This window comes from Ammospiza caudacuta, chromosome Z, assembly GCF_027887145.1.
Source record: "Ammospiza caudacuta isolate bAmmCau1 chromosome Z, bAmmCau1.pri, whole genome shotgun sequence".
Lineage (NCBI taxonomy): Eukaryota > Metazoa > Chordata > Aves > Passeriformes > Passerellidae > Ammospiza > Ammospiza caudacuta.
In genome coordinates this window covers 46921094-46944787 of record NC_080632.1, presented here as the reverse complement: position 1 = coordinate 46944787, position 23694 = coordinate 46921094, and the positions used below count along the sequence as shown (strand labels likewise).

Below are 23694 nucleotides of genomic sequence, written 5' to 3'. Positions count from 1 at the left end.
CTGAGAGCCCCCGGGGCGGTCACCTATCTTTATACTCGAAGTTACGTACACAATAGATATTATTTTTCCCCAATACCTTTTACCCTTATTAACCGGTGCACTTTTAGTAATAACCAATCCCAAAGTGCCAACATCACCACAGAAGATGGAGGCCAAGAAGAAGAAGAAGAAGGACAGGACACGCCCCAATTCCTCCATCTTACTTCTTTAGACCCCCCTGTACAGAAATCCTAAACCCTGTGTCTTACACTCAAATTAACTTATCCCTTCACCATTCACCCAGTGAAATCCTCCCATCCTCATACAGGTGTCGTCTGCCGTGTAGGATCAAAGTCCAGCCACCAGACACTTCTGGCAACATTCCAGGACTCCCAAGCCCCCCAAGGGTGGTCTCGGCCACTCTGCACCTCCATCCTGAGGTGCTGAGATCCCACAGTTGAGATCACAAAGTCACAGAATGGATCAGGTTGGAAGGAACCACAATGGGTCATTTTTATTGACCTTCCTGCTCAAGCAGGGTCATCCCAGAACATATGGCACAGGTTTGTGTCCAGATGGTGCTTGAGTATTTCCAGTGAGGGAGACTCCACACCCTCTCTGAGCAATCTGTTCCAGTGTATGGTTACCTGCACAGTTAAGAAGTTCTTCCTCATGTCCAGGCGGAACTTCCTGGGCATCAGTTTCTGCCCACTGCCTCTTGTTCTACTGCTTGGCACCACTAGGAAGAGCCTGGTCCATCTTGGCAATTTCCCTTCAAGTACTGCTAAACACTGATGAGGTCTCCTCTCAGTTCTATTTCCTCGAGGCTGAATGGCCCCAGCTCTCCCCGTCTTTCCTCACAAGAGAGATGCTCCAGAACCCTAATAAAATTTTTTGCCCTTTGCTGGACCCACTCCAGGAGCTCCATGTCTCTGTTGTCCTGAGGAGCCCAGAACTGGACAGAGCACTCCAGGTGAGGCCTCAGCAGGGCTGAGTAGAGGGGCAGGATCACCTCCCTCCACCTGCTGGCAATGCTCTTCCCAATGCCCCCAGGATACCATTGGCCTTCTTGGCCACCGGGACACACTGCTGGCTCATGGAGAGCTTCTTGTCCACCAGGACCCCCAGGTCCTTCTCCACAGAGCTGCTCCCCAGCAGGGCAGCCCCAGCCTGTGCTGGTGCCTGGGGTTGTTCCTCCCCAGCTGCAGGACCCTGCACTTGCCCTTGCTGAACTTCAGATGGTTCTTTGTCCATTTCTCCAAACTGCTGAGGTCCTTCTGAAGGGCTGCACAGCACTCCAGGGTATCAGCCACTCTGCCCAGCTCTGTGTTCTCAGTGAATTTGCTGAGGAGGCATCTGCCCCTTCATCCAAGTCATGGATGAGTAAGTTAAACAGTACAGGATTGAACACCACTAGGGGTGACACTAGAGGGACACCACTAGGGACAGGCCTCCAATGTGACACTGATTGTAACCCTCTGGGATCTGTTGTTCAGCCAGTCCTTGATCCACCTCACTGTCCACTCATCCAGCCTGCATTCCTGAGTTTGTCTATGAGGATGTTAACAGACAGCGTTGAAATCCCTACTGATATCAAGTAGACAATATCCACTGCCCTCCCCTTACCCATCCAGGTAGTTATTTCCTTGTAGAAGGCAATCAGGTTGGTCAATATTTGCTTCTATTGAAGCCCTGTTAATATTCCTGATCATCTTCTTGTCATCCACATAGGGAGAGATGGCCTCCAGTATGAGGCACACCACCACTTTTCCAGGGATTGAGGTTAAGACTGACTCACCTGGATGTGTCACTGAGAATGATTTTACAGGCAGGAAGACGCTGAAGTGCTCTCAGAGATGTTGGCTATTCTTCATAGTTGCACAACTTTGTTGGTCTTACAGACTAATTAGTAAATAATAGCAAAGCTTGGACGTGTAGGGAAATTAATTTTCAAGTGAGAATTTCTCCTGTATGAGAACTCTTACAGTAGTAGTATTGATGGTATTGACGGTAGTTTTAAGTACTATATTGTAGGTAATTTTTCATAATGAAGAAACTATAGAAGTACAATTAAGAATTTCCACTAGAACCTAACAAAGTGCCTGAGAGCACCCTTTCTATAGAATAGTAATTTTTTAATTAAAAAACTATCCCTCTAAGCACAGAAGTTACAGAAATGTCCCTGAATGTCAGACGTGAGATGAGGGTGAAAACAGAAGCAGCTTCGGGGAGGAGCTGCTGCCCGCTGCAGCAGAGAGCCGCAGCGCGAACCGCGCCGCGCACCCGAGCCGGGGCCGATCCGTCAGGGAACGGCGCCTGCGCCTCGCCGCGGGCCGCTGCGCGCGCAGGGACCGGGCCGGGCCGGGGCCGGAAGCGGCGGGGCCGGGGGGTTAAAGCGCCGAGCAGCGCCGCGCAGTGCTGCCGCCTTCCCGGGCATCCCCGCCGAGCGGCGCCGCTCCCGCCGCACAACGCGCCAGTCATGGATGCGCGGGCCCGCGCCAAGCGCTACGAGAAGCTCGACTTCCTTGGGGAGGGGCAGGTGAGCGACCGCTGCGGGGGCCGCCCGCGGCCCTGGGGCTGCGGCAGCCCAAGCTGGGCCCGGCCCGTGTCGCCGCCCGCCCGCGGCGGGAGGGAGACGCGGGGAGCGCGGGGCGGTGCCCACCCCGGGCCCGAGGAGGGCTCGGGGCCTCTCCCTCGCCCAGTCTGTCAGGCCCTGCTCACGGCAGCATCTCTCTCTGTCCCCAGTTCGCTACCGTTTTTAAAGCCAAGGACAAGACGAACAACCGAATCGTCGCTATTAAGAAGGTATGTTGTCAGAATGTATTCTCAGCGTGTCACAAAGTGTCTGGTTACTCTTGACCTACCTAACGTCTTTTTTTTTTTTTTTAACCAACTTGATGGGAAATGGCATGATATTCATTTTTATCTCTTTAAGCACAGAAGTTTGTTTAAATGATCTGGTTAGCCTGTTTGTAATGCCCACCCACCCCAGAAGAGGGAGTGGCTTTGCTGTGTTTCTGAAGGGTTGCATGGTCTGTGACTTGAATTTCTAGTTATTTGTTAGGTTTATTCAACAAACAAACCAACACACACACATTACTGAACTGCAGACCTTACTGTGCCTTGATAGTTGTTTTTTTTTGTTTTATTTTAAATCGTTCCTGTGGCAGTGTCCAATTTCCTTCATTCCAGAATGTTATCCTTTATAAAGTTCCTTAAAATTTATAGAAACATAGAATATGCTGATTTGGAAGGGACCCATCAACATAATCAAATCCAGCTGTCATTGCTGTGCCGGACAATGCAAGAATCACACCCTGTGCCTGAGGCAGTTGTCCAAACACCACTGGGTGCCATGGCTGCTTCCCTTGGATGAGGAATCTTATCCTAATATCCAACTTAAACTCCTCTGAATCAGCTTTGTGCTGTTACCTCAAGTCTTGTCATTTTTAGACAAACGTTTCCTGAATAATTGAATTAGCAGAGCCTTGTTTCTTGCAGCTTTGTCCATTGAGGTTGGCCACCATCTCAATAAAATCTCATATTGATTCCCCTTCTAATAATAAGTGTGTAGCAGCCTCTCTGTGTTCTTTCCATGTCACCTGACCTGCTTCCATTGAGCGTATGCCTTCCTTCCTTACCTTATATTCAAGAGGACATCCCTGTTCAGCCAAGTTGTCCTTCTTCCTCATCTGCTTGACTCATGACATTTGGGAATTGCCTGTTCCAGTGCCCCTAGGAGGTGATGCTTAAAAAGTAGCCAGCACTGATGGGCCCAGCACCTGCAAAAATGTTTTTCCAGGGGACTTTACTTATCAATTCCCTGAGTAGCCTGAAGTCTGCTCTCCTCATGTCCAGGGTTGAAGTTTTGCTGGCACTTTCCTACTGTTAACAGAGATTTTAAACTCAATGGCTTCGTGACTGCTGTGGCCAAGATGGCCTCAGTTTCCACTTTGCTCATGAGATTCTCTCTGTTGACAAGCGGCAGATCCAAGAAGGTCCTTTTGAGTCAGCTCCCGTGGGACCTTTTCCACAAAGTTGTCCAGATTTTCAGGAATCTTCTGTCCCAGGCTGTACCTGTTGTGTGATGCTTCCAGTTGCTTTCTGACAAGTTGAAGTCCCCCATAAGAACAAAGGCAGTTTATTTGGAAGCATCCCTTAGTTCCTCAAAGAAGAATTAATTGGCATCGTTGTCCTGACTGGGAGATCTGTAGCAGACTTCCACAATGACATCCACATTATTTGTCCCTTCTTTCCTACCCAGAGGCTCTCAACTGCACCATTTCCAGCTGTAAGCTTGGTACATTCCAGCCCTTCCATTACCTATGATGCCACCCCCCTGCCCCTTTTGTCCTGTGTGTGTCTCCTGAAGAGCCTGCAGCTGCCCAACAGGGCACTCCAGTCTCAGGACTGATCCCACCAGGTTTCACTTAAGTCAATGATATCAAATCTGTGGGACTGAATCGAAGCTTTGAGCTCCTCTTGTTTGCTCCTCATGTGTTGGTAGAGAAACATTTCAGGTGCTGTAATTTGTAGCCAGCCCCTCATGAAGCAGATGGAGGTAGCCCATTAGTGTTCATTTCCTCAAGTTTTGACACACTGTCCCACTGATTATCACTGGTGAGCTGGGTATTTTCCTTTTCTTGCTTTCAGGCCAGTTTAAAGCTCTGCCAATGAGCCCTGCTAGCTCCTCTGCCAGAGCTCTTTTTCCACTCTGAGAAAGGTGCAACCCATCAGGTGTCAGTAGAACAGGTGTTCAAACTTTCAACTGTCAAAGAAGCCAAAGTTTTTCTTGTAACACAACCTCAGAGCCACATGGCAACCTGATGGATCTGCCTATTCCTATCAGTATTATTTCTTGATACCAGAAGGATCATTGTCTGTGCTCCATATTCTTTTATTAATTGTCCTGGGGCCCTCAAGTCTCTTTTGAGTACCCTCAGTCCTTTATTTGTTACTGTGTTGCTGCCAGCTTGAACAAACAATAATGAATAGTAGTCAGAGGCCCTTACTAGACTTCAGAGTTTTCCAGTAATGTCCCTTATCCAGTATGATTGTTTTTTGATAAAATATGACAAAAGTGACCTTGGATATCTAGCATGCTGGTTTGCATACAAATGATGAAAATGCTTACATTGTCATGAAGTGTTTCAATTGTTACTATCTGAAGGAATTGCAGGAAGTTTTTATATTAAAAATGGGTCTTCAGCTGTTCTTTGTAAGGGATGAAAAATGCATGTTACAATGGTTTCTTTATTTGAAGACTCAAGGTTGAATTGTGTTAATAGTAAGTAATCTTGTTTAATGCACTAATTCCTTTAGCATTGCAATATTTGTTTTGTATGGTTGCTGCTGGTAGAGGCTGTGGTGGAGAGCATTCTTTGTTTTATCAGAATATTTTCTTAACTTTTATCATCTGGAAATATCAATGGTAGGATTCTAGACTTAAAATTTCAAGTCATTAGATGATTGAGACAAAAAGACCTAGAGCCTGCCTGAGTTTACAGCCTATGCTAATTTTACTAGAATCACTCTAAGATAACTGTCAATTACTTAGCTCTCATTTCTCCCTAAGGAGAAGCTCATTTAGTGTTGTAATAAAGCTTTGTAGCTACAAAGTAGTTTATACTTGCATTATGTCTGTTTTTAGTGCCCTCATTGCTATTTTTTGTCAAAACTAATGCTGTAGAGACAGTTATTTTTTAAGGGGGAAATAAACTCCAGTTAAAGCCAACCCAGCTGGTAAAGTGCTTCATTACTCAAAAACTAATTCTGTCTTAGAGAAGCAACACTAAAAAAATGTATTCTCCACCATCTTAATCTTGCTTAACATGAAATATTTATTTTCAGATTAAACTGGGGCATAGATCAGAAGCTAAAGATGGTGAGTTTTAAAACAAATTCATACTGTAGAAGCTGTGCTTTGTTTGCTTTGTTTTTGTGAATTGAGACATAATTTCCCATACCATTGGCTGAGAAAATTGAGCTCAGTAAGGCTTAGTAGAGGTTTGCTTCACAAGCTGCAGGGACAACCAAAAACAGCATAGACACCTGCATGAATGGTATATGTTTAAATATAACTTCTCAATTTTAATGGAATTCATACATGAATATAGCATGGACTAATAGTAATAACAGCACTGAGTTTAGAATACCTTTTTGTATCAACACATCTCTATTCCTTAAATACTTAAGATGAGTGAGAATATTAGCATGTTTTCAGATGTTTCCTTTGTTCTATTTTTGTGATGTGCACAGAGGCAAAAGTGGATAAAAACAAGATCAAAACTTTTGTCTCTGTGTCCTGTTTTTTTGATGTTCAACCCTATGGAGCATGTGCTCTCACTAACCCTGTGCCTGTAGGTGTGAATATGGCAAATTGAAACCAAGTAATCTTTGTCTTATCTCCTGCAAGGTGCAGCAGAATTTTATTTGTGTGCAGGCTGCTGTCTTTCAGGACTCCTTCATCAGCTTTCCAGTGAACAGTCTTTGCTATCAACTCTCCAGTTCTTTTCTTTTAAAGAGAAACTGATCACTCATCCCAGAGTCTCACAATTGAGCCAGCTGCCTGAGAGTTGTGATCTACTTGGCTCTCAATGGCCTAATGGCCCTTAGGGACAGTCATTGCTTTTGCCCTCTACAGTGTCTAGCTGTAGGTGGAAGATGTTATTCAAAATAATGATCATATCTGCTTTCCCTGTGCTATCTGATAACATGGCATGCTTTTTTGTTTTCATCTAAGACTGTGCCTACCCAAAAGCAGCCTTTGTTAATTTGATTCCAAAACATGTAATTAAAACAGGCAAAGCAGAAATGTAAAGTAATCAATGTAGCTTGACCCAAAACTTTGCAAGTTTTAGCATTGAATCATATGCCAGCTTTTAGGAGAGCACTGTTTTTCAGCTCATGTGCAGCTGGAATTTCCTGCATGATACACCACAGGAGTATTTGCTTGCCAGTTTTCATACAAGCCACACATTCTAGCATTTTTGAAGGAGGAATTGGTACCCTACAGGAACCATGGTTTGATACAGTGCCATCAGTGTGACCATTTGCTCCCTGTTGGCCCCTGGTTTTTCCTCTATAAAATCTGCTTATGGGGAAATTCAAGTAAGAGTAAGCAGGTTTTGGTTGCTCTCTCTTTTATGCCTTGTATATGCTACAGAATAAATGTAGAAAAACATATGCCTTGCATTATTAGATAATGGTATGTCAAAAAGAAAAGAGGTTTATTAATGAGGGTTGACGGTATGCCTCCCTCTGGAAGTGAGACATGTTGAGGGACTAATTGCAAAATGAAACTTTCCTTTAAAATTAAAGGAAGCCTTCCAATACCCTGAAAAAGGTGAATTTTTTTTCCTACAACTTTCCCTTTTTGCCAAAATGTGTTGCTTCATAATCTAAGCCTGATTACTATGGTGTGAAATGGACTTGCCGTGGAAGAAAGTGTATGCCCATTTCTATTTTGCAGCAATTTAGTTAGTTATGGCAATGTCCATGTTATTTAGCAAATTGACTAGTGTTAGGAATGTAATTTGTAGTAGTAAATAGTCTGTGAGTAGTAGAATGACAAGTTTATTTGGAGCTTAATCCAGAGTTTTTATTTTGTTCTTTCATCTTCTTTTCTTCTTTCCATCACTGTAGGAATCAACAGGACTGCCCTCAGGGAGATAAAACTGTTACAGGAGCTAAGCCATCGAAATATTATTGGTGTAAGTAAAACAAATGCTAGTTCTAGAATCAGTCTTAAAATACTTTCAGTAATTCAACAATTGTTATGTCAATTATTATGTGCCTATTTCAATAACAAAGGCAGAGGTGTTGTTTTTGGTTTTTTTTTTAATCATTTCAGTTTTTTGCCTGGGCCTACATAGATGCTAATGGTAGAGCAATTGTGAGAATGTAGATTGCTTGGTTTTGCATCTCTGATAGGATTGCTAATGAACACAGTGCTGAATTTACTTGATTGATTGCTTCATAGGGAACTGGTGACAGTCAAAAAGCAGGCTTTTTAAAGCAATGGTAACAGGGAAGTCATGTGGCTTATTAGTCATGTATAAAATAGCAGGCTTATTTTAGCACATAGATATGATGTTTAAAATCTCTTTTGGAAGGAGTAAGACTGATATCTTTTTAGTTTCAATTGCATTTTGGTATACTTACACCTACAGATACACAGCTGGAGCTAAAGACACTAAAAAGTTAGATCATAGTGATATTTAGAAAGTGTCAATATGATTAAGTACATGAAATACTAATTTTCCATATACTTTTCAAAGTGGAAATATGGTTCTCTTCTGGATTGTGACCCTACTTTCAAAGTGGTTGCTTTAGCTATCAAGGTTAGAGAATATGCAGGGGGTGACAACTAAAATGGCAGAGGGATGGAGCATATTCTTTATGAAAAAATGAGGAATTAATCACTTTGGAGAGGGAAAAGCTGGTAATGGGGAGGTCTACAAAACCAAGGTGATAGGTGATGTCCATGCAGGAATTATATTTCCAAACACCATTGTCCTAGAAATAAGATGCATTTAAAACCTATTGGCAGCAGGAGTGGAGACTGTACTGCTTCACTCAGTGTGTAATGAATTCATAGGATGTGTTGCCATGGGTCGTGTAGAAGAAAATTGCATCAACCGTTCAAAGAAGAGTTAGACAAATTTATGATCAGGAGTTCCAGAAGCAGGTTCTAAAAACAAGAGATGGTGTTGTGCTCCTCTTAGTAGTCCCTACAAAACTTTTGTGGGTTTTGGGAGTGTAAGGGGCACAGTCACTGCTATTCTGAACTATTCAAACAAATACCTTGCTATTTGCCAATTTATGTGGTCATCACACTGAGACTGAGGAATGAGCTGCACTAGTTGCACACATATCTTCCTCATCTTGAAGGAAGAACACCAGGCTAAATGATCTCTTGCTTTTGCTCAATATCATGCTTGTGTTATCTCAAATTAGAAATTGATTGTGTCATTACACAGCTTCATCCTAAGAAAGGGCTGTTTGGATGTCCTCGAAAGAGTTTTTATTTACCTTGGAAAGCTAGCTACAAAAATGAATGCAGATCTAAAAATGTCTGAAGTTCATAAGCCTAACACTTAAAATTTCTAAATATTGTATGCTTACAGGAAGGAGATGCACAAAGCTGAATCCATGGGTAAACTTAGTCTTGTCTCAATGAAGGGTAGTTAGAACAGGAAAGTTTGGAAGATATGTAGTTTGCATTACATTATCTGTTGTAGATAACATGATAAAGTTAATTCTTGCTCTTTTGTCTATCTCCAGGAAGGAAGGGCAGTCATGTGAGATGTTATTGCCATATTTAATGGGAATTTTTTTCTGGTTTGGAAACTGAGTTAAGAAGCTAAACTGAGTAAGAATTTTTGTGTTACAAGTCAAAGAACTTGAACAAATTCTCAGTAAGCTGAAAATCCACGTACAGACTACAGTAGTGTTGAATTTCAGAAAACTGGAAGAATCAGAGCATGCTTAATCATAATGTATTTTGTTTTGCAGCTTATTGATGCATTTGGGCACAAGTCTAATATTAGTCTGGTGTTTGATTTTATGGAAACAGATTTAGAGGTAAGATTTTTAAAGACTTTTTATTTCCGTATATTAAGATGGTTTATGAAAGTGCTGCTTTAACAGGCTTATGTAAAGTGCTGCTTTAACAGGCCCATATTCGAAAGGTGTCTTTTATTATGTCAGTTGATTAAGGTCATGTCTTAAAAGTAGCTTCAGTAATTTAAGTTTTTGAGTTCTCATTTGATTAATTCCTTTACTTCGAAATACTTGTCAGCATGATGTTAAAGAAAGAAATTGTGTTGACTATGTTTGTTTTCTGGAACTCCAGTCAGAGTGTAGAACCTCTGGATCATTGCTTCTGGAATGCAGTTGATAAGCATAACACCAAACATGTTCACATAAGTGTGGCACTAAAATATAGTAAGAGACAAGCTGGTCGTAAAATCATGTGCACTTTTAACATGTTTTCAAATGTAGCAATGCTAGGTAATTGCAAATCGGTGCCTTCCAGGGACAGGCTTGCTGAAATTTAGGTGAATGCAAGTCATGAAAAGGTTAGATCAGATTTTTGCTAATAGAGGTTAGTAATGAGTAGACTTTTAGAGGATTCATTCTGTTTACATAGTAGTTAGGCAAAGTTTAGAGATGAAGATTGATCAAGAAAGAAAAATTAAATACTCTTGGATTGCATGATGTACATGTGTGCAATCTGTAAATTGTACTGTGCTATCACTCAGGCTGCCACTGAGACTGCTGCCTGTTGTGATTAAGCATATGCTGCGTACATGAAATTTGTGCAGTCTTAGCTCTTCTGTAACTCAGCTTATGGAAGGCTATTACTGAGCAGGACTGTACTATTAACAAACAAGCTTTGGGGTCTTTGTAGAATTTTAATGTTAAAAATCAAAGAATGTAGAAAACTGAAGTAGATTTTTTTTTAAATACAATCAAGTGGCCATACCCTCTGGTCTTTTTGGAAATAGAAGAGGAAACCATTGTATTTACAAAGATTAGTTACTTAAATTGCAAAGAGAAAGAAGGAATAAGTGGAAACATAATTTCTAGTTTATTGTCACTTTTATCATTCTTGTCCTGGGTATCAACATGGAACTGAGATTGAATGCTAAACTTCTGTTTCCCACGCATTTTTTTGTTGTTGGGTTATGCAAAGTCCACGTAAGCTATCTGGACTCCCCATTTCAATTCTGATCTCCAGAACTGACTATTTTTCTGGGAAAAGGGTGAAATGGTAGAGAATATATGACTGTCAATCTGAAGCCTGTCTTAAAGGTGGAAATAACTTTTGAGCTGAAAGAATGGAGATGAGATTGTCTTGTGTGCTGAGCTTTGCCATGACTTCAACACTTTGCAGGTTATTATAAAGGATACAAGTATTGTGTTGACGCAGTCTCACATCAAGGCATATATGCTGATGACGCTTCAAGGATTGGAGTATTTACATCAGCATTGGATTTTACACAGGGTAAGCATGTACTAAATTGACCGCCTTCATCCTGCAACAAAAATCACATTGGGTGGATTTACAGTCTAAAGCCTAATGAAGGTAGTTTTTGAATTTAGACAGTCTCATTCCATAAGCATTCATATTTGCTGTTTTGCAGAGATAATAGCAGTACCAGAAATGTTAACATTTACTGATGTGGTTATGACTTTGATACTTGCATAAAAGGTTCTCCAGTTAGATGTGACTTTAATTATCACTGTGAACTGGGTCTGCCTGGGATGGATTGGACTTTTTTCATAGCAGCTGAACTCTTGAGGCTTTCTCCTTTCTATCAGGCAGTGTCAAAGCTCTCTTTTTCTCACTCTGCCCTTGCCCTGATGAGTAGGCTTGGGGCAAGAAGTAAGGAGGACACACAGCTGGAGCAGCTGACCCAAGTTGTTCGTAGGGATACTGTATGGCATGTAATGCTTTGGTCAGTGGTAAAAACTGGGGTAGAGGAAAAAGGGGGAATTTTGGTTTACAAGCTAGCTGCTGTTTGGAGACTATGTATCACTCTCCTTTTGGAGGGTGGTGAAGGATTTCCATGGCCTTGCTTGTTTGCTTTGATTTTTAGTTCTTTGCTGTTAAACTGCCTTTGTACTGCTCCTAGAGTTTTCCTGCTTTTGATCTTCTCTCCCCTGTACTGCTGAAGGTGGTGGGTGGGATAAGAATAAAAAGAGCAAATGGCTGTGTGGATACTTTTGGGTTGGGTACTGTTGGGTTGATCTCTGTTGGCCTGAGGTCAGCCCACAATATACTGCTACTGTATTGAACTGTGTGACTTCTGTGATTTCTGCCATTATTTGAAGCATCGGCCAAGTCTTTGTATTATTCATTTGGCAGCTGTGCAGATAACACAACTGCTGTACTTGCAGAAAATGTAAAACCTATCAAGAGGCTGTTTTAAACTCTGCAAGTTAAATGTGTTAATATTAAATGGGTCTGTCTCACTATGGTTTTCATATATAATGAAATCCTTATATCCTGGGGGGGTTAAATTTTTTTGCTCACAATGTAGGATTTAGGATAGAATTAAATCTTTCATTTTACAACACTGTTATGATGTGTCTGCCAGGAGATTCATTATATGTCTGTTTTTATCAATACTGGCAAATCTCATTATTTGTTTTCTATACTGACAGGATCTTAAACCAAATAACTTGTTGCTAGATGAAAATGGAGTTTTAAAATTGGCAGACTTTGGCTTGGCAAAATCTTTTGGAAGCCCAAACAGAGTTTACACACATCAGGTAGTAACAAGGTAAGGCACTCTATTTTGTTTCTTACACAGAGATTGTTTAGTTGCTTTATAGGTATTTCTTGAAATATGTCATGTCAAATCAACATATTCAGAGTGGTATCTGCTCATGTGATGTGGCAAGAGCTGCATAAAAATACCACAAGGAAGCATTGTTTAACAAAGTCTCCATAAGAGCTGCTTGAGTATATATCTGTGGGGGTGGTTCCTGTTATCTATCAAAATTATACTCTTTTGAAATGTCTGGAAATAGCACGTGTCTGCTTAGAAGCCTGGATTTTGGAGCAAGAAAGACAGCTGCTACTTTCTGCTAATCACAAGAACCTAGAACCATTTTTGGAGTTATTCACATTACCTATTTTGAGACAAACACTTGAACCAGTTTAAGTATTTATGAATGGTTTTTATGGCATGCTTATTTAAGGTATGCTCTAAAAAGTGGGGCTGCAAAATATGCAACATTCTGCTTTCTGACTGCTGGGATGCTAAAGCTATTCAGGCAAAGCTGGTTTAACACCTTTATTCAAAAGACAGAAATTCTACAGTGTCAAATGCAGTGCCATTTTGTTAAATTTGATTGTTCTTAGGCAGTGTGAGTAGTTCTTTCAATAAAACAAGGCTCATTTTACATAGAAGTAGTCTCTATACTTAGGTTTGTTGATATGGAAATTCTTGCGAGATGGAAAGAATTCTGTCTTACTGTGATTCATTCAACATAAAATTTTAAGAAAATTTCAGTTTACCTGCATGTTAAGAACTTTCTTCCTTGCGTGTAAAGTATTAAACAAAATACTTTACAGAATAGAACTCTTCAATGTTTGAAAAGTATATAGGTAGAAGATATATCCTTTTCTTAGCTTTTGCATTGCAACAGTATGTAGCATTTGACATGGGCAAAGCCAGATTATTCTTCCAAAATGTGTTTTCTTTTCAGGTGGTACCGAGCTCCAGAGCTATTGTTTGGGGCTAGAATGTACGGTGTTGGTGTTGATATGTGGGCTGTTGGTTGTATTTTAGCTGAATTGCTCCTCAGAGTAAGTATTCAAATGTAAGCATTTTTTATTTGCCCTTCTGTTCACTACAGCTTTTTATGGGTTTTTTTCTTTCCTGCTAAAAGCAGATGAATACAGGCCAGAAAAAACTTTCCAAAATCTTATTAACTGTAATCAGAGTGGTTTTCTGGAATAAACTGAGGCTTCATAAACATCACAAGCATTGGAAGTCTTTAAACACCTGGGTTAAAAAGTTGCCACAAACTGTCACAGTCTTGCCTTGGGAGAGGTCAACTCTTACAGTCCACAGATACCTATTTTAGTTCACTACTGTTCTAGTAATGTAACATCACATGCATATACGTGCTTGGGCTATCCCTTATACACTGTTCCTCAGTTATAATCACCAGTACCTTAATTGTGGTTTTATTGAAAATGAATGGAGGACTAATTTTCTTCTAAAATGCGATTAGTTGACAATACTGGAATGAAGCTGTGAAGCTTAACATCAGGATAATCCTATGGCACTCTTCAGTGTGGTACACAAATATAATGATCCTTGAGTATTTTCCACTGAAGTGGAATGTTTATTGTATAGCTCTTTGGAGAAGACATTAAAGCGTGAGGGGAGCAGTGGAGAGTTGGGGTACAGACACAGCTGAAGGCATGAAATATCCTGCACTTCCATGACTAAGTGACTTCTGCTTGGTTTCTACACCTTTGAATGCTTTTGTGGCCATATCATAACCAGACTTGTGTGAAAAGACTTTGAAAGAAACCTTTTGCTTTGACTGGTCACACCAAATAGGTGTGCTGGTTGAATTTGATTGGCAGGTCAAGATATGGAAATGAACAGTGGCTCTTTAAGCAGCCACTGGTGATGGATACATAAATATGCATTAGACCTGCTAAATCTGAATGCATTTAAGCAAAGTTAGTAAGCCAATAATTCTTGAATTCATTTGATTCTTTGGTTTGTCACAAAACAAAGTGCATTATGGTTCAGTTTTTATCATTGTGATATTTTGAAATATATGTGTCCTTTTTTGGGACAATGCAACTTCCGAGAGCTTTTTATGAAAGCAGTTTATATTCAAGGGGCTTTCATGATGCCACAATGTAGTATGCTGTCTACTAGGGATATCCGTTATGGTTTTTCGGTCCTAATTAATTAAACACTGCCTTTAATTCTTCATAAATTTGCTTTGGTCACCAAGTTTCTTTTTCCTTACATTGTGTGTCTGATATGTGAGCTAGAAGTTGGACTGGACAAATATGCCCTTTTCAGTTTTTTGCTTTATTTAAATGTCATGTGACACTGATCAGACAGTTTTCTCTCCTAGTGGGTCTCTACTTTCCTTCAAGTTTTCATTTAATTTTGTAAGGCAAACTTGTGATTCACTTTAAATATATATAAAAGCTACCTCCTGAGAACAAGTGGGGAAAAGATGACCAACTGACTTTAGGCTGACTACTGAGATATAAGATCTTTTCTGTGTTTAGTAAATTTTACATTAATGTGGTTGTGATTAAACATAGTCTTATGTTTAAGCTGACTGCTGTCAAGTCACGGATACCAAGCCTGGGTTCAGGAAACTTTCAGAATCTATTTGAGCATAAATAGAATGCCTCAACTATCCAGTGTACCTCTTTGTGGGGAGATGGTATACAGGGGGCTTTTGCCTTACAATTATGCAGTATCATTCAAAGCTTCTTTCTAAAATTGAAGTTCAGAAGCTAATTCAAATACCATGTCCTTCTTCCAGGTTCCTTTTTTGCCTGGAGACTCTGATCTTGACCAGCTGACAAGGATATTTGAAACACTGGGCACTCCAACAGAAGAACAATGGCCTGTGAGTTGTTTTGTTTAACAGACTGATACTGGTTTTACTTGATACTCTCTATTTTAGCTCTTGAAATTAAGTGATTATACCAGAATACTTGAGTAGATTTTTCAGAAGGCAGTTGCTTCATCTCGTAAAGCAACTGAGATTTGTTGTTTCTCTTGCCAAACCTCTGGTCAACAGTAACAGTATCAACACTTCCTTTCTATGTGCACAGTATCACATGGCTACTAGTGTGAGATTGTTGTTGCTGCTTAAAGTTTTTGAGGTGCTTGTTTAATTAGCATGCTTTAACCTGGAAGGCTTTCAGAAGTAGGAACCATTTGCAGGGACCTAAGTTGGCCTTGGTAAATTATAGTTTGGGGATAATACGAAGCGGAGACCAACAGGATAAACAATTTGCCTCAACAATAATCCTAAAACAAATACAATCAGTACGATTTTCTCTGAGATGACAGCAAGTTAAGTAACACCAGGCCAAACTTACTGTCACGTCTCACAATGACCTACCCAACCGTGGTTATTAAACAGAGTGACGGGAGGCAAGACAATGTCTGATGAGCTACTTGTACCAGTTACCAGTTCTGGACACGGGGAGTCCAGAATTCCCTGATCAGGATGTTGTCTTTTGTTGCTGAGTTGTGGAAGCACTCACTGGACTTGTTCACTTCTGCCTTCTTTCCATGCAGCTTTTCTTTATTGTAAGTGGTGCTGGAATGCTATGGTATGTGATCATGAAGTGGAGCTGTAGCCAAATGGAGAACTGCTGTGTGAGGCACTGCTAGGCCCCCACAATTCTGATATTTCTTGAGGGTTCTAAATGGAATGCATGAAGGTTTTTGCAATGACATTTCTCCTTCCTTTGGAGAGGAAAATTTAAGATACTAGTGGGAAAAAGAGAGAATAGGAGATTGGTTAACATAACAAAGATGACATAATTCCCAAGTTCATTTCCAAACATGTGCATTTTAATAATTGCAGCCTTTACTATCAAGATTATAACTGATTGAATACATATTTGATGTTGTATTAATATTTTACTTTACTTGGACAAACTTGAAGTGTGACAGCTAAGGCTTTAAATACTTAAAACACTACAAAATCATTATGTTTGTGTAATTGTCTGTTACAATTGTCTGTTTAATTTTTATGCTAGAATGTGAACACAATGGGTTTGATCTCATACCTAGAGGACAAAAAAGTGCAGTTCATTTTTTGTTTAACTGCTTGATGCATATTTTCCTTCCCTGCTCCCATTATCCATATAAAGTTTCAGTTGTGCATTTAAAATCAAAATGCACATGATGTTCAGATAACATTTATTAATGTAGAGAAGGTGAAGACTGACTCTTTTGTAAATATTTTCCCTCTTGCCATGTCAGTTCCCTGAAGGAGGTTTTATTTCATTTGTCTGACCCAGTCTAAAATTCTTCATACTTCTTTGAGCAGTTTTTCCTTTTGGACTGGTCACAACTAAGGCAAGGGAAGTGACCAGTGAAGGTCAAGGGAAGTGATCATTTGGATAGTTGTTTCACACTGTAACAGTTACTTTAAAAAAAGCTTTTATGACTTTCTATTCCTCTAGTTATTTTATTTCAGTGACCAAGTATTAGCAATGTGTTTTGAAAGATGAGTTGCTTCTGGTGAAAGAGCCATATGCAGTTCATTTTCTGTGAAAAGCTGAACTCTTTCAGTTTAGAATATACATTCTATTTTTGGTCTTTGTAGGGGATGACAAGTCTTCCAGATTATGTCACATTTAAGCCATTTCCTGGAATGCCACTTCAGCATATCTTCAGTGCAGCTGGTGATGATCTGCTCAGTCTTCTTCAAGGCTTATTCACGTTTAATCCTTCCACTAGAGTAACAGCTACTCAGGTATAGTACATTTGGGTTATCTCCTAATGTTCATTAAACCACTGTTAATATCAGATAAATGTTTTTTGAAGCCAGTTAGCCATGTTTGAAATGAAACATGACATGAATTACTAGAAACGTAATCCCAGTGTTTTATAGAGAGAACTGTGAAAGGCATGGATAGTACTAAGTGGTCATCTCCATTCCCAGTGTGGAGTCAAGGTAAAGAACTAAAATGTGTACGAGCCATGGCCTTCCAACAGTGATATTTGACATGCTGAATTCAGTCACCTAAAAATCGAAGGTTAAGTCTTAACATAGCTTATCTTACTCCCTGGGTTTGGAAGATTTTTCTCCTTACTTCATCCTGTCTCTTCTTCAATGTCTTTTAAACTTTTATGGTACTTTTTAAACATAAAATTCTGTGGTGTTTAAACCATCATTCTTATCTAATTATCCTTTTCTGTGATACTTTCAATTTTACTACTCCGTGATGGGGAGAAATGGAGGACTTGGAAGAAAGATCTTGCCGAATGTTCTAGTTTGCAGTACTGATTTCTGAGATGAGGCAGATACACCAGTTGGCAGTTAAAAGCTTAAAAGTTAAAAGTAGTTGGCACGCTTCCCTATCACTTTACACTGATAGGGAAGCGTGCAAGAAACCACTGTCCCCTTTGAGCCAGGACTCCCTCATTGCTGCTTAGAATGGAATCCATGAGATCAGTGCATGTGTTATGTATCTTTTTACTAGAAGACTTTTCCAGAGCACATTCATGTAATTTTGGCCACTATCTTTAAGAATATTTGCTCTTAAGTTTCCAGATAATTAGTTCTGCTATGCTTGAGACATCTCTCTGATAGTTCAAAAGTATATAGTCATTTTTCAGGTCATATTGTAGGATAGTGACTTGAATATATATTACTTTTCTAGTCTAAACTTTATAGCTGACATTGAATATCATGTAACTGGCCAATAAATTATTACCTAAGAGACAGCTACTTTTTTATTAATCACACTTCATGGTTCCAAAAATTTAAAGTAAGGTATGTAATTCTGCTACATGAAACCAATCTTGCTGACTAGTGTTTGTCTTCTGCTCTAGTACAAGTGATTTCTTTCTCACAGTTTACAGGGTAGAAACAGCACAGTTAGAGCAATATGGGGGAAAGGCCCATCTTAAAAACTAACAAAACAGCTGGTGTCCAGCTTGTGAATCTGATCAAGACTTCAAAAATGTTCCTTTAATTTTTCATTATTCCTACTTTTATATCATCATCTTATATGATCTGTCTATTCAGAATGTAAGCTCTTCAGAGCTAGAAGCCACTTATACAAGACTTCTTACAAAATAATCTAGCTTTGTCAGGATGTCTGAACACTGGTTAAAAATAGGAGTGTACAATTATCTCTTGCTTTACAGGTCCATGTGGGGTGGATAGTAATTGCGAACACAACCTTTATTGCCTCCAGGCCACTCTGTAGTATAAAAGTGTTCAAGTAGTTTTTAAGGCCCAATTAAAAGTGCTTGGTTTCACTATAACCTCTTCATACTAATTACTTGTTTCTGTTTCTTCGGTTATCATTAAGGCATTGAAACAGAAGTATTTCAGTAACCGACCAGGACCCACTCCAGGAAATCAGCTTCCAAGACCCAACTGTCCTGCTGAAGCTGCAAAGGAGCCACAAAATAGTCTTATAAATTTGAAAAGGAAAAGATCAGAAGCAATAGATCAAGGTAACTTTGTAATACGTCACCAATTTTAAATAGGAGCTACGTGCTCAGAGAGAATGGGATGCTTCCAGTGTTTTAGAAGAAAAACTCTCTAAATGAACTAATTCCCTGAGCACTGGCTGAAGCCCTTTAATGATATATGGTTTGGGGTCAGAATTACTTAGCCCTGTTTCTGACAGAATTAGCACTAAAAAGGCTCTTCAATGATGCTTAGGAGTCTATTAGAAAAAATAACCCTATTCCATTAATTCTGTAATGGAGAGTGGTACTCCCCAGTAAATTATAGGCTATTATGATGAACCCTTTTTTTTTTCTTCCTGAGACCTCTTACTCAGATGGAAGTAATTTAACTTCATACCACTTAAGAAAAGAGAGAGAGAATCTGAAACATAGCATTATATTCTGTGAAATGACAGGCTGGAGAGGGTAGATCAGATTCAGAGGAGAGATTTTTGCTCACTCTGTCTTAAGGTAAGGAGGTTAACTTTTAAGACCACTCTGGGTCAGGAACATTAAGCACACTTCTGTGACGCACCTCCAGTCTTCTCCAGACAGTAGGATGTATTTCATACCTTTATGGCAACACAAGTGCTCAGGACTCAAGACCTGTGTCTGACACTAAATTACTCAGGTCTTCTATTAGGGAGGTAAATACTATTTTTAAACTTGGAGTTGGTCTTCTTAACATCTGGAATATGCTAGATAGCAGTGGTCAGGTTAGCATCAGCTTTTTCTTATTGCCAGTATGAGACTCAAGTTTTAATATGAGTGATATTTTTTTTGAATGGAGCTACTTTGATAGAAGTGTACTTCCTCTTGAGTTCAGAGAGAAATCTCCCTTATTAGGGTTCAACTTGCTTTTTAGGCACTTTGAATTGTTGTTTCTGTCTTCATCAAATTAGAGGTAAAATACATTAGGTTCACTACTTTGAGTTTTCAATCTCAAAAAAAAAAAGTTATCAGCTGACTACTTGCACATTGTTTGCTGACCCCAGTACCATGGGTGTCCTGGCATGTGGGGACTTGTCAAGTTAAAATAGCACAGACAATTAATTTAAGCATTTTATCTCCTTTTCCAAAGATCATGGAGAGTTTATGATAAGTTTTTGGGGGTATACATCTGTTAACTAAAGGACAGGAAAAAGGAGAAATGAGTGCTTGATTTCTGTGACTTAATGATTTGAATTTGTGCATTTGACAATAAGCAGAGTTTCCAGAGCTATATCAAGCTAGAACAGTTGTTGCTTTAACATGTTTCCATGCTTCTGTGTAAATGCTAGGAGTTTTGAGATTGGCTAGAAATGAGGCGGTAAGGAAGTTAGCATTACTTTTTGAGACCTTTGAGTATTGCTATAAAAAGCATTATAATTTCTACCAACTGGGAATGGAGACATGATGTATTTTCTAATGTGGATTTTCATAATGTTCTGTTACTGCCTTTGATGGGCTGACAGATCCAGAAGGTTTCAAAGGTAGTTCCTCTAGTGCCAACAAATGTTAAAGTAGAGAGCCAATGATAGAGCTAGCAAATCTGCTGTCCTGGATTTGCTCTTCTTACATAGCATTACCATCTAAACTTAAAATCTGAATAGTAATTTGGAAGAATAATCCTCTAGTCTTGGTTTAAATAAAAATTTGAAGGACAACATTGCTGTAGGGCGTGGAAATGTGCAAATATAATTTCCAAGAAAAATAAGTTGCATTCCATGAAACTCTTAGAATAGCCTTGCATCCTACAGAGCACATTTCTTTCCCCTAGCCCTGTTGAGTTAGCACTCCAGAACTTGGCAGAATAAACTGAGTGCTTGCTGATGGGTATCCTCTTTGAAATTACTGGCACCGGGAGCTGACTGTTGGAATAAAGATTCATGCCATTGCCATATGTGCTGCTTTTCCACAAGAACAAACCCCTGTAGCCTGTGGGGTGTGTTCACCAAATCTAAATACTTCTCAGAAAACAGTCTCTATTCTCAGAGGAAATCTATCACTAGATGGATGACTGCCTGAGAAAAGTGTGAAACGTACGTGCTTTGTATCTGCTGCTACCACTTACTTCTGATCAGTGAGGTTTTGGGAGACACTGATTCTATAATGACATAACTGCCCATCTCCTCTCTGTCACTTAACCAGAAGCAGCACTGCTTCCCCAGAACACCTATTTCTAGTCCTGTTAATATGCATTCCTACAGAGCTGTAGCTACACAAAACAGGGATTATAAAGGATGATGCACTGAGGTTTTCCTGTGTAGATTAAGCATAAGGAATCCGGTATCAAAACTATCGGTTTTGAAAAAAACCAGAAACATTCTATTCATATTTAAGATTAAGAATTTGTCCTAGATTTGACAGCACATAAGAAAAATCCTTTAGAGTATGTGTATGGTGGGACAAACTTAAGCCTTAGAACAAGCTTGCTTTTCTTGAGTTTCAAAGTAGAATTAGGTGGTTAGCTTTGCATATCAACAGTTAGGTTTTTGTATGAACGAAGAGAAATATTTACATGTATCCTAAATGCAATTAAAACTTAATTACAGAATTGATGACTTTTGGAATATACATATTGCTTCAAGTGAACTTTTATTCTAGCACTCTCTCATGGATTTGTTAGAAAATGTCAAGAAGTACTGTCACTGTCATAAACAGCATTCAACAGTTAAGAGTAGGAGGGGGCCTTGAGGAGGAGGCTGGACCTCTATACTTTGCTAACATTGTGATTTACACTTTTCAGGATTACCAAAAAAACTGATTTTTTAATTGCTGTGGATGATGAGTGAAAATGAGTGAAAATGCTCCAAGTCCCAGCCATTGATAAAACTCTGTAATCGTCGCTGGATGGTTATTTTTCAATATTTTCGTATGTAAAATAGGAATTTATTATTTCCTTATGGACAGAGAGTTTTATTAACTGTTCTTTTTACAATAAATTCATTATTGAGAAAAAAAGATTATCTGATTTGCTGTCTTGTCCTTTGAGAGTTGTGCTCTGAAACAATAACTGTCAAAAGTGCTTGCAGGCTACAGGTGTACATAGAGTAATTTTGCAGAACCTCTGTGCTGAATCACGTGCTATTCTGTACACATATGCATCCTAAGGGGGAAAACTACAAATAACATTTTCTTCTCACATGCTGCTTAGATGAACATATGACTGTCTTCTAGACCTATAATAAAAATGTATCCCTGTAAGTAAAGGGTAGGATATGTTTTTGTTTCAGTTAGTAGGCTCAAGTATTAACAAACAAGTTTGCATATGCTCTCTCCGCAGTCATGCATTCAGACTTCTGCAAAGACACAGCCACTGCCTTGAAAACAGTGTGAAGTGCAGATTTAATGTGAATTGTTTGGAGGGGTTTTTTTCCCTATTTGATTGTTGCAGGAGAAGTTACCAGAGAAAACATACAAATACTGTTTCCTTCAAAGCGTTGAAGATTGCAGTGAGAGACAGAGGAAGGAGATCCAGCTGGTGAAACTACACTACACTAGTCCTGCTGTCAGCCTGTGTCTGTAGGACAGTCTATGGTGCAGACACCGCACTCAGCTTTGCCTAAATTTAAGAGGTAGCAAAGTTTCTGCTGGGTAACTAGACTTCTGCAGTGGAGAGAACCAAGATTACACACGCTGGTGCTGCATCTTAACTGTGTACCCACCTGCTGTTGTACAGTGGATTTCAGGGATACCTGCTGAGCCATTGTCATCTTTCTGCCTTGGAACCACATTCAGCATTCTCTTTGCTAATTTTGTGGCAGTATACTAGTGCCAGACTTTGAGGCTTGTAGAGGAACAGCAACCATCATCTTGCTCATGTGCTCCTTCATTTTGCTGCTACTTGAGCTAATGCAAAGTATTAGGGCTTGTAAGGGAGAAGAGTTGGTATTTTCCCAGTACCTACTGTGTTCTCTATTAGGTGTTGCCAGTTGAAAAGTAAACAGATTTCCTAGGATGGGTAATTGAGAGTGTAGAGAAAAGTTTATCCATTAACATTAGTTGTATAAATTTTTATTGCCTGTTTAATCAAACATCATCCTCTTCATTGCAGGCTAGAGGATTAAGGTAACTACAGTCCTACTTCTCACTGGCACAGGTTCAAAAATACGTTAATCAGAATAGGGAAGAGGGATCTAGGAGTATTGTCAACTTCTTTGCCTTTACTTATCTAGCATATCTTTTAACTGGTCTTAAAAGCTTGGAGACCTTCAGCCCCTAGAACAGATAGTCACTGAAAAATGCAGTATCCCTTCTAACAGATAAGGTTTGCGTGACAGTGACAATCTTAAGTATTCTGTCAGTTTTGCTTTGGGAAAGAAACATCGTTTCCTTCTTGTGAAAAAGCTGGACTATACCCTTCCTTGAAGGAAACCTTTTCCACTAGAACAAGTAGCAAACGTCTAAGCTCCTACTGGCAAGAGTTGTAGAGGTACCAAATTATATAGGCAGTCTGTATATTAATTTACAGAGCATGGTTACTGTACTGTGTAAGAGGGGGCTTGAAGTGTGAAGTGCTCAGCCAGAGCTGACTTAGGGGATGAATCTTGGGCATTATGTGATAACAGTATTGTTTAGCTAAAAACAAATGACTGACATGCTTATGCTAGCTGTTTATCACTAACTGGCTGCTTTAGAAACTTTCACATCTTGTGCAACCGTCTGCAAGAATTGTATCATTTTAAGGAACTTTCCCACTGGGCATTAATAGAGGCTTGTTTGTAGGGTGTTTTAGAGAAGATGCTCCCAGCCAAGACCTGGCCCCAGGCCATGCCCTGCCCCCAACTGGGAGGGAAGTACACCACCAGATACAGGTGCTTCGGCACTAAAAATACAATCAAGTCACTTTGACTTGCTGATTTGGACCTGTAAAAGCTGGATCCCCTTTCAGGCTGAATTTAGAGACCTCATCTACAAGTGGATGCACCAATTGCCAGGATTCTCCCAATTGCCAGGAAGGGTTCTCCAGGTCATCACTGCAAAATGAGGCTCCCCAGCAATTTCTTATTCTGGATGA

The 23694-nt window shown here is 39.8% G+C and overlaps 1 protein-coding gene across 2 annotated transcripts; it reads left to right on the top strand.

The window, feature by feature from the left end:
* The first annotated feature begins 2356 nt into the window (after nucleotides 1-2356).
* CDK7 (cyclin dependent kinase 7) lies at nucleotides 2357-23599 on the top strand. Of its 2 annotated transcripts, XM_058823679.1 has the most exons (12): nucleotides 2357-2518; nucleotides 2725-2784; nucleotides 5830-5863; nucleotides 7624-7691; nucleotides 9496-9564; nucleotides 10880-10990; nucleotides 12154-12272; nucleotides 13204-13303; nucleotides 15028-15114; nucleotides 16834-16983; nucleotides 18551-18698; nucleotides 21424-23599. In XM_058823679.1, exons 1-12 carry the CDS (start codon nucleotides 2459-2461, stop codon nucleotides 21447-21449), a joined length of 1032 nt encoding a protein of 343 aa, XP_058679662.1. In that variant the 5' UTR covers nucleotides 2357-2458; the 3' UTR covers nucleotides 21450-23599. The 2 variants fall into 2 exon arrangements, with proteins under 2 accessions (XP_058679662.1, XP_058679663.1); XM_058823680.1 differs by lacking the exon at nucleotides 5830-5863 and having other exon boundaries at nucleotides 2446-2518.
* The last annotated feature ends 95 nt before the right edge of the window (nucleotides 23600-23694 follow it).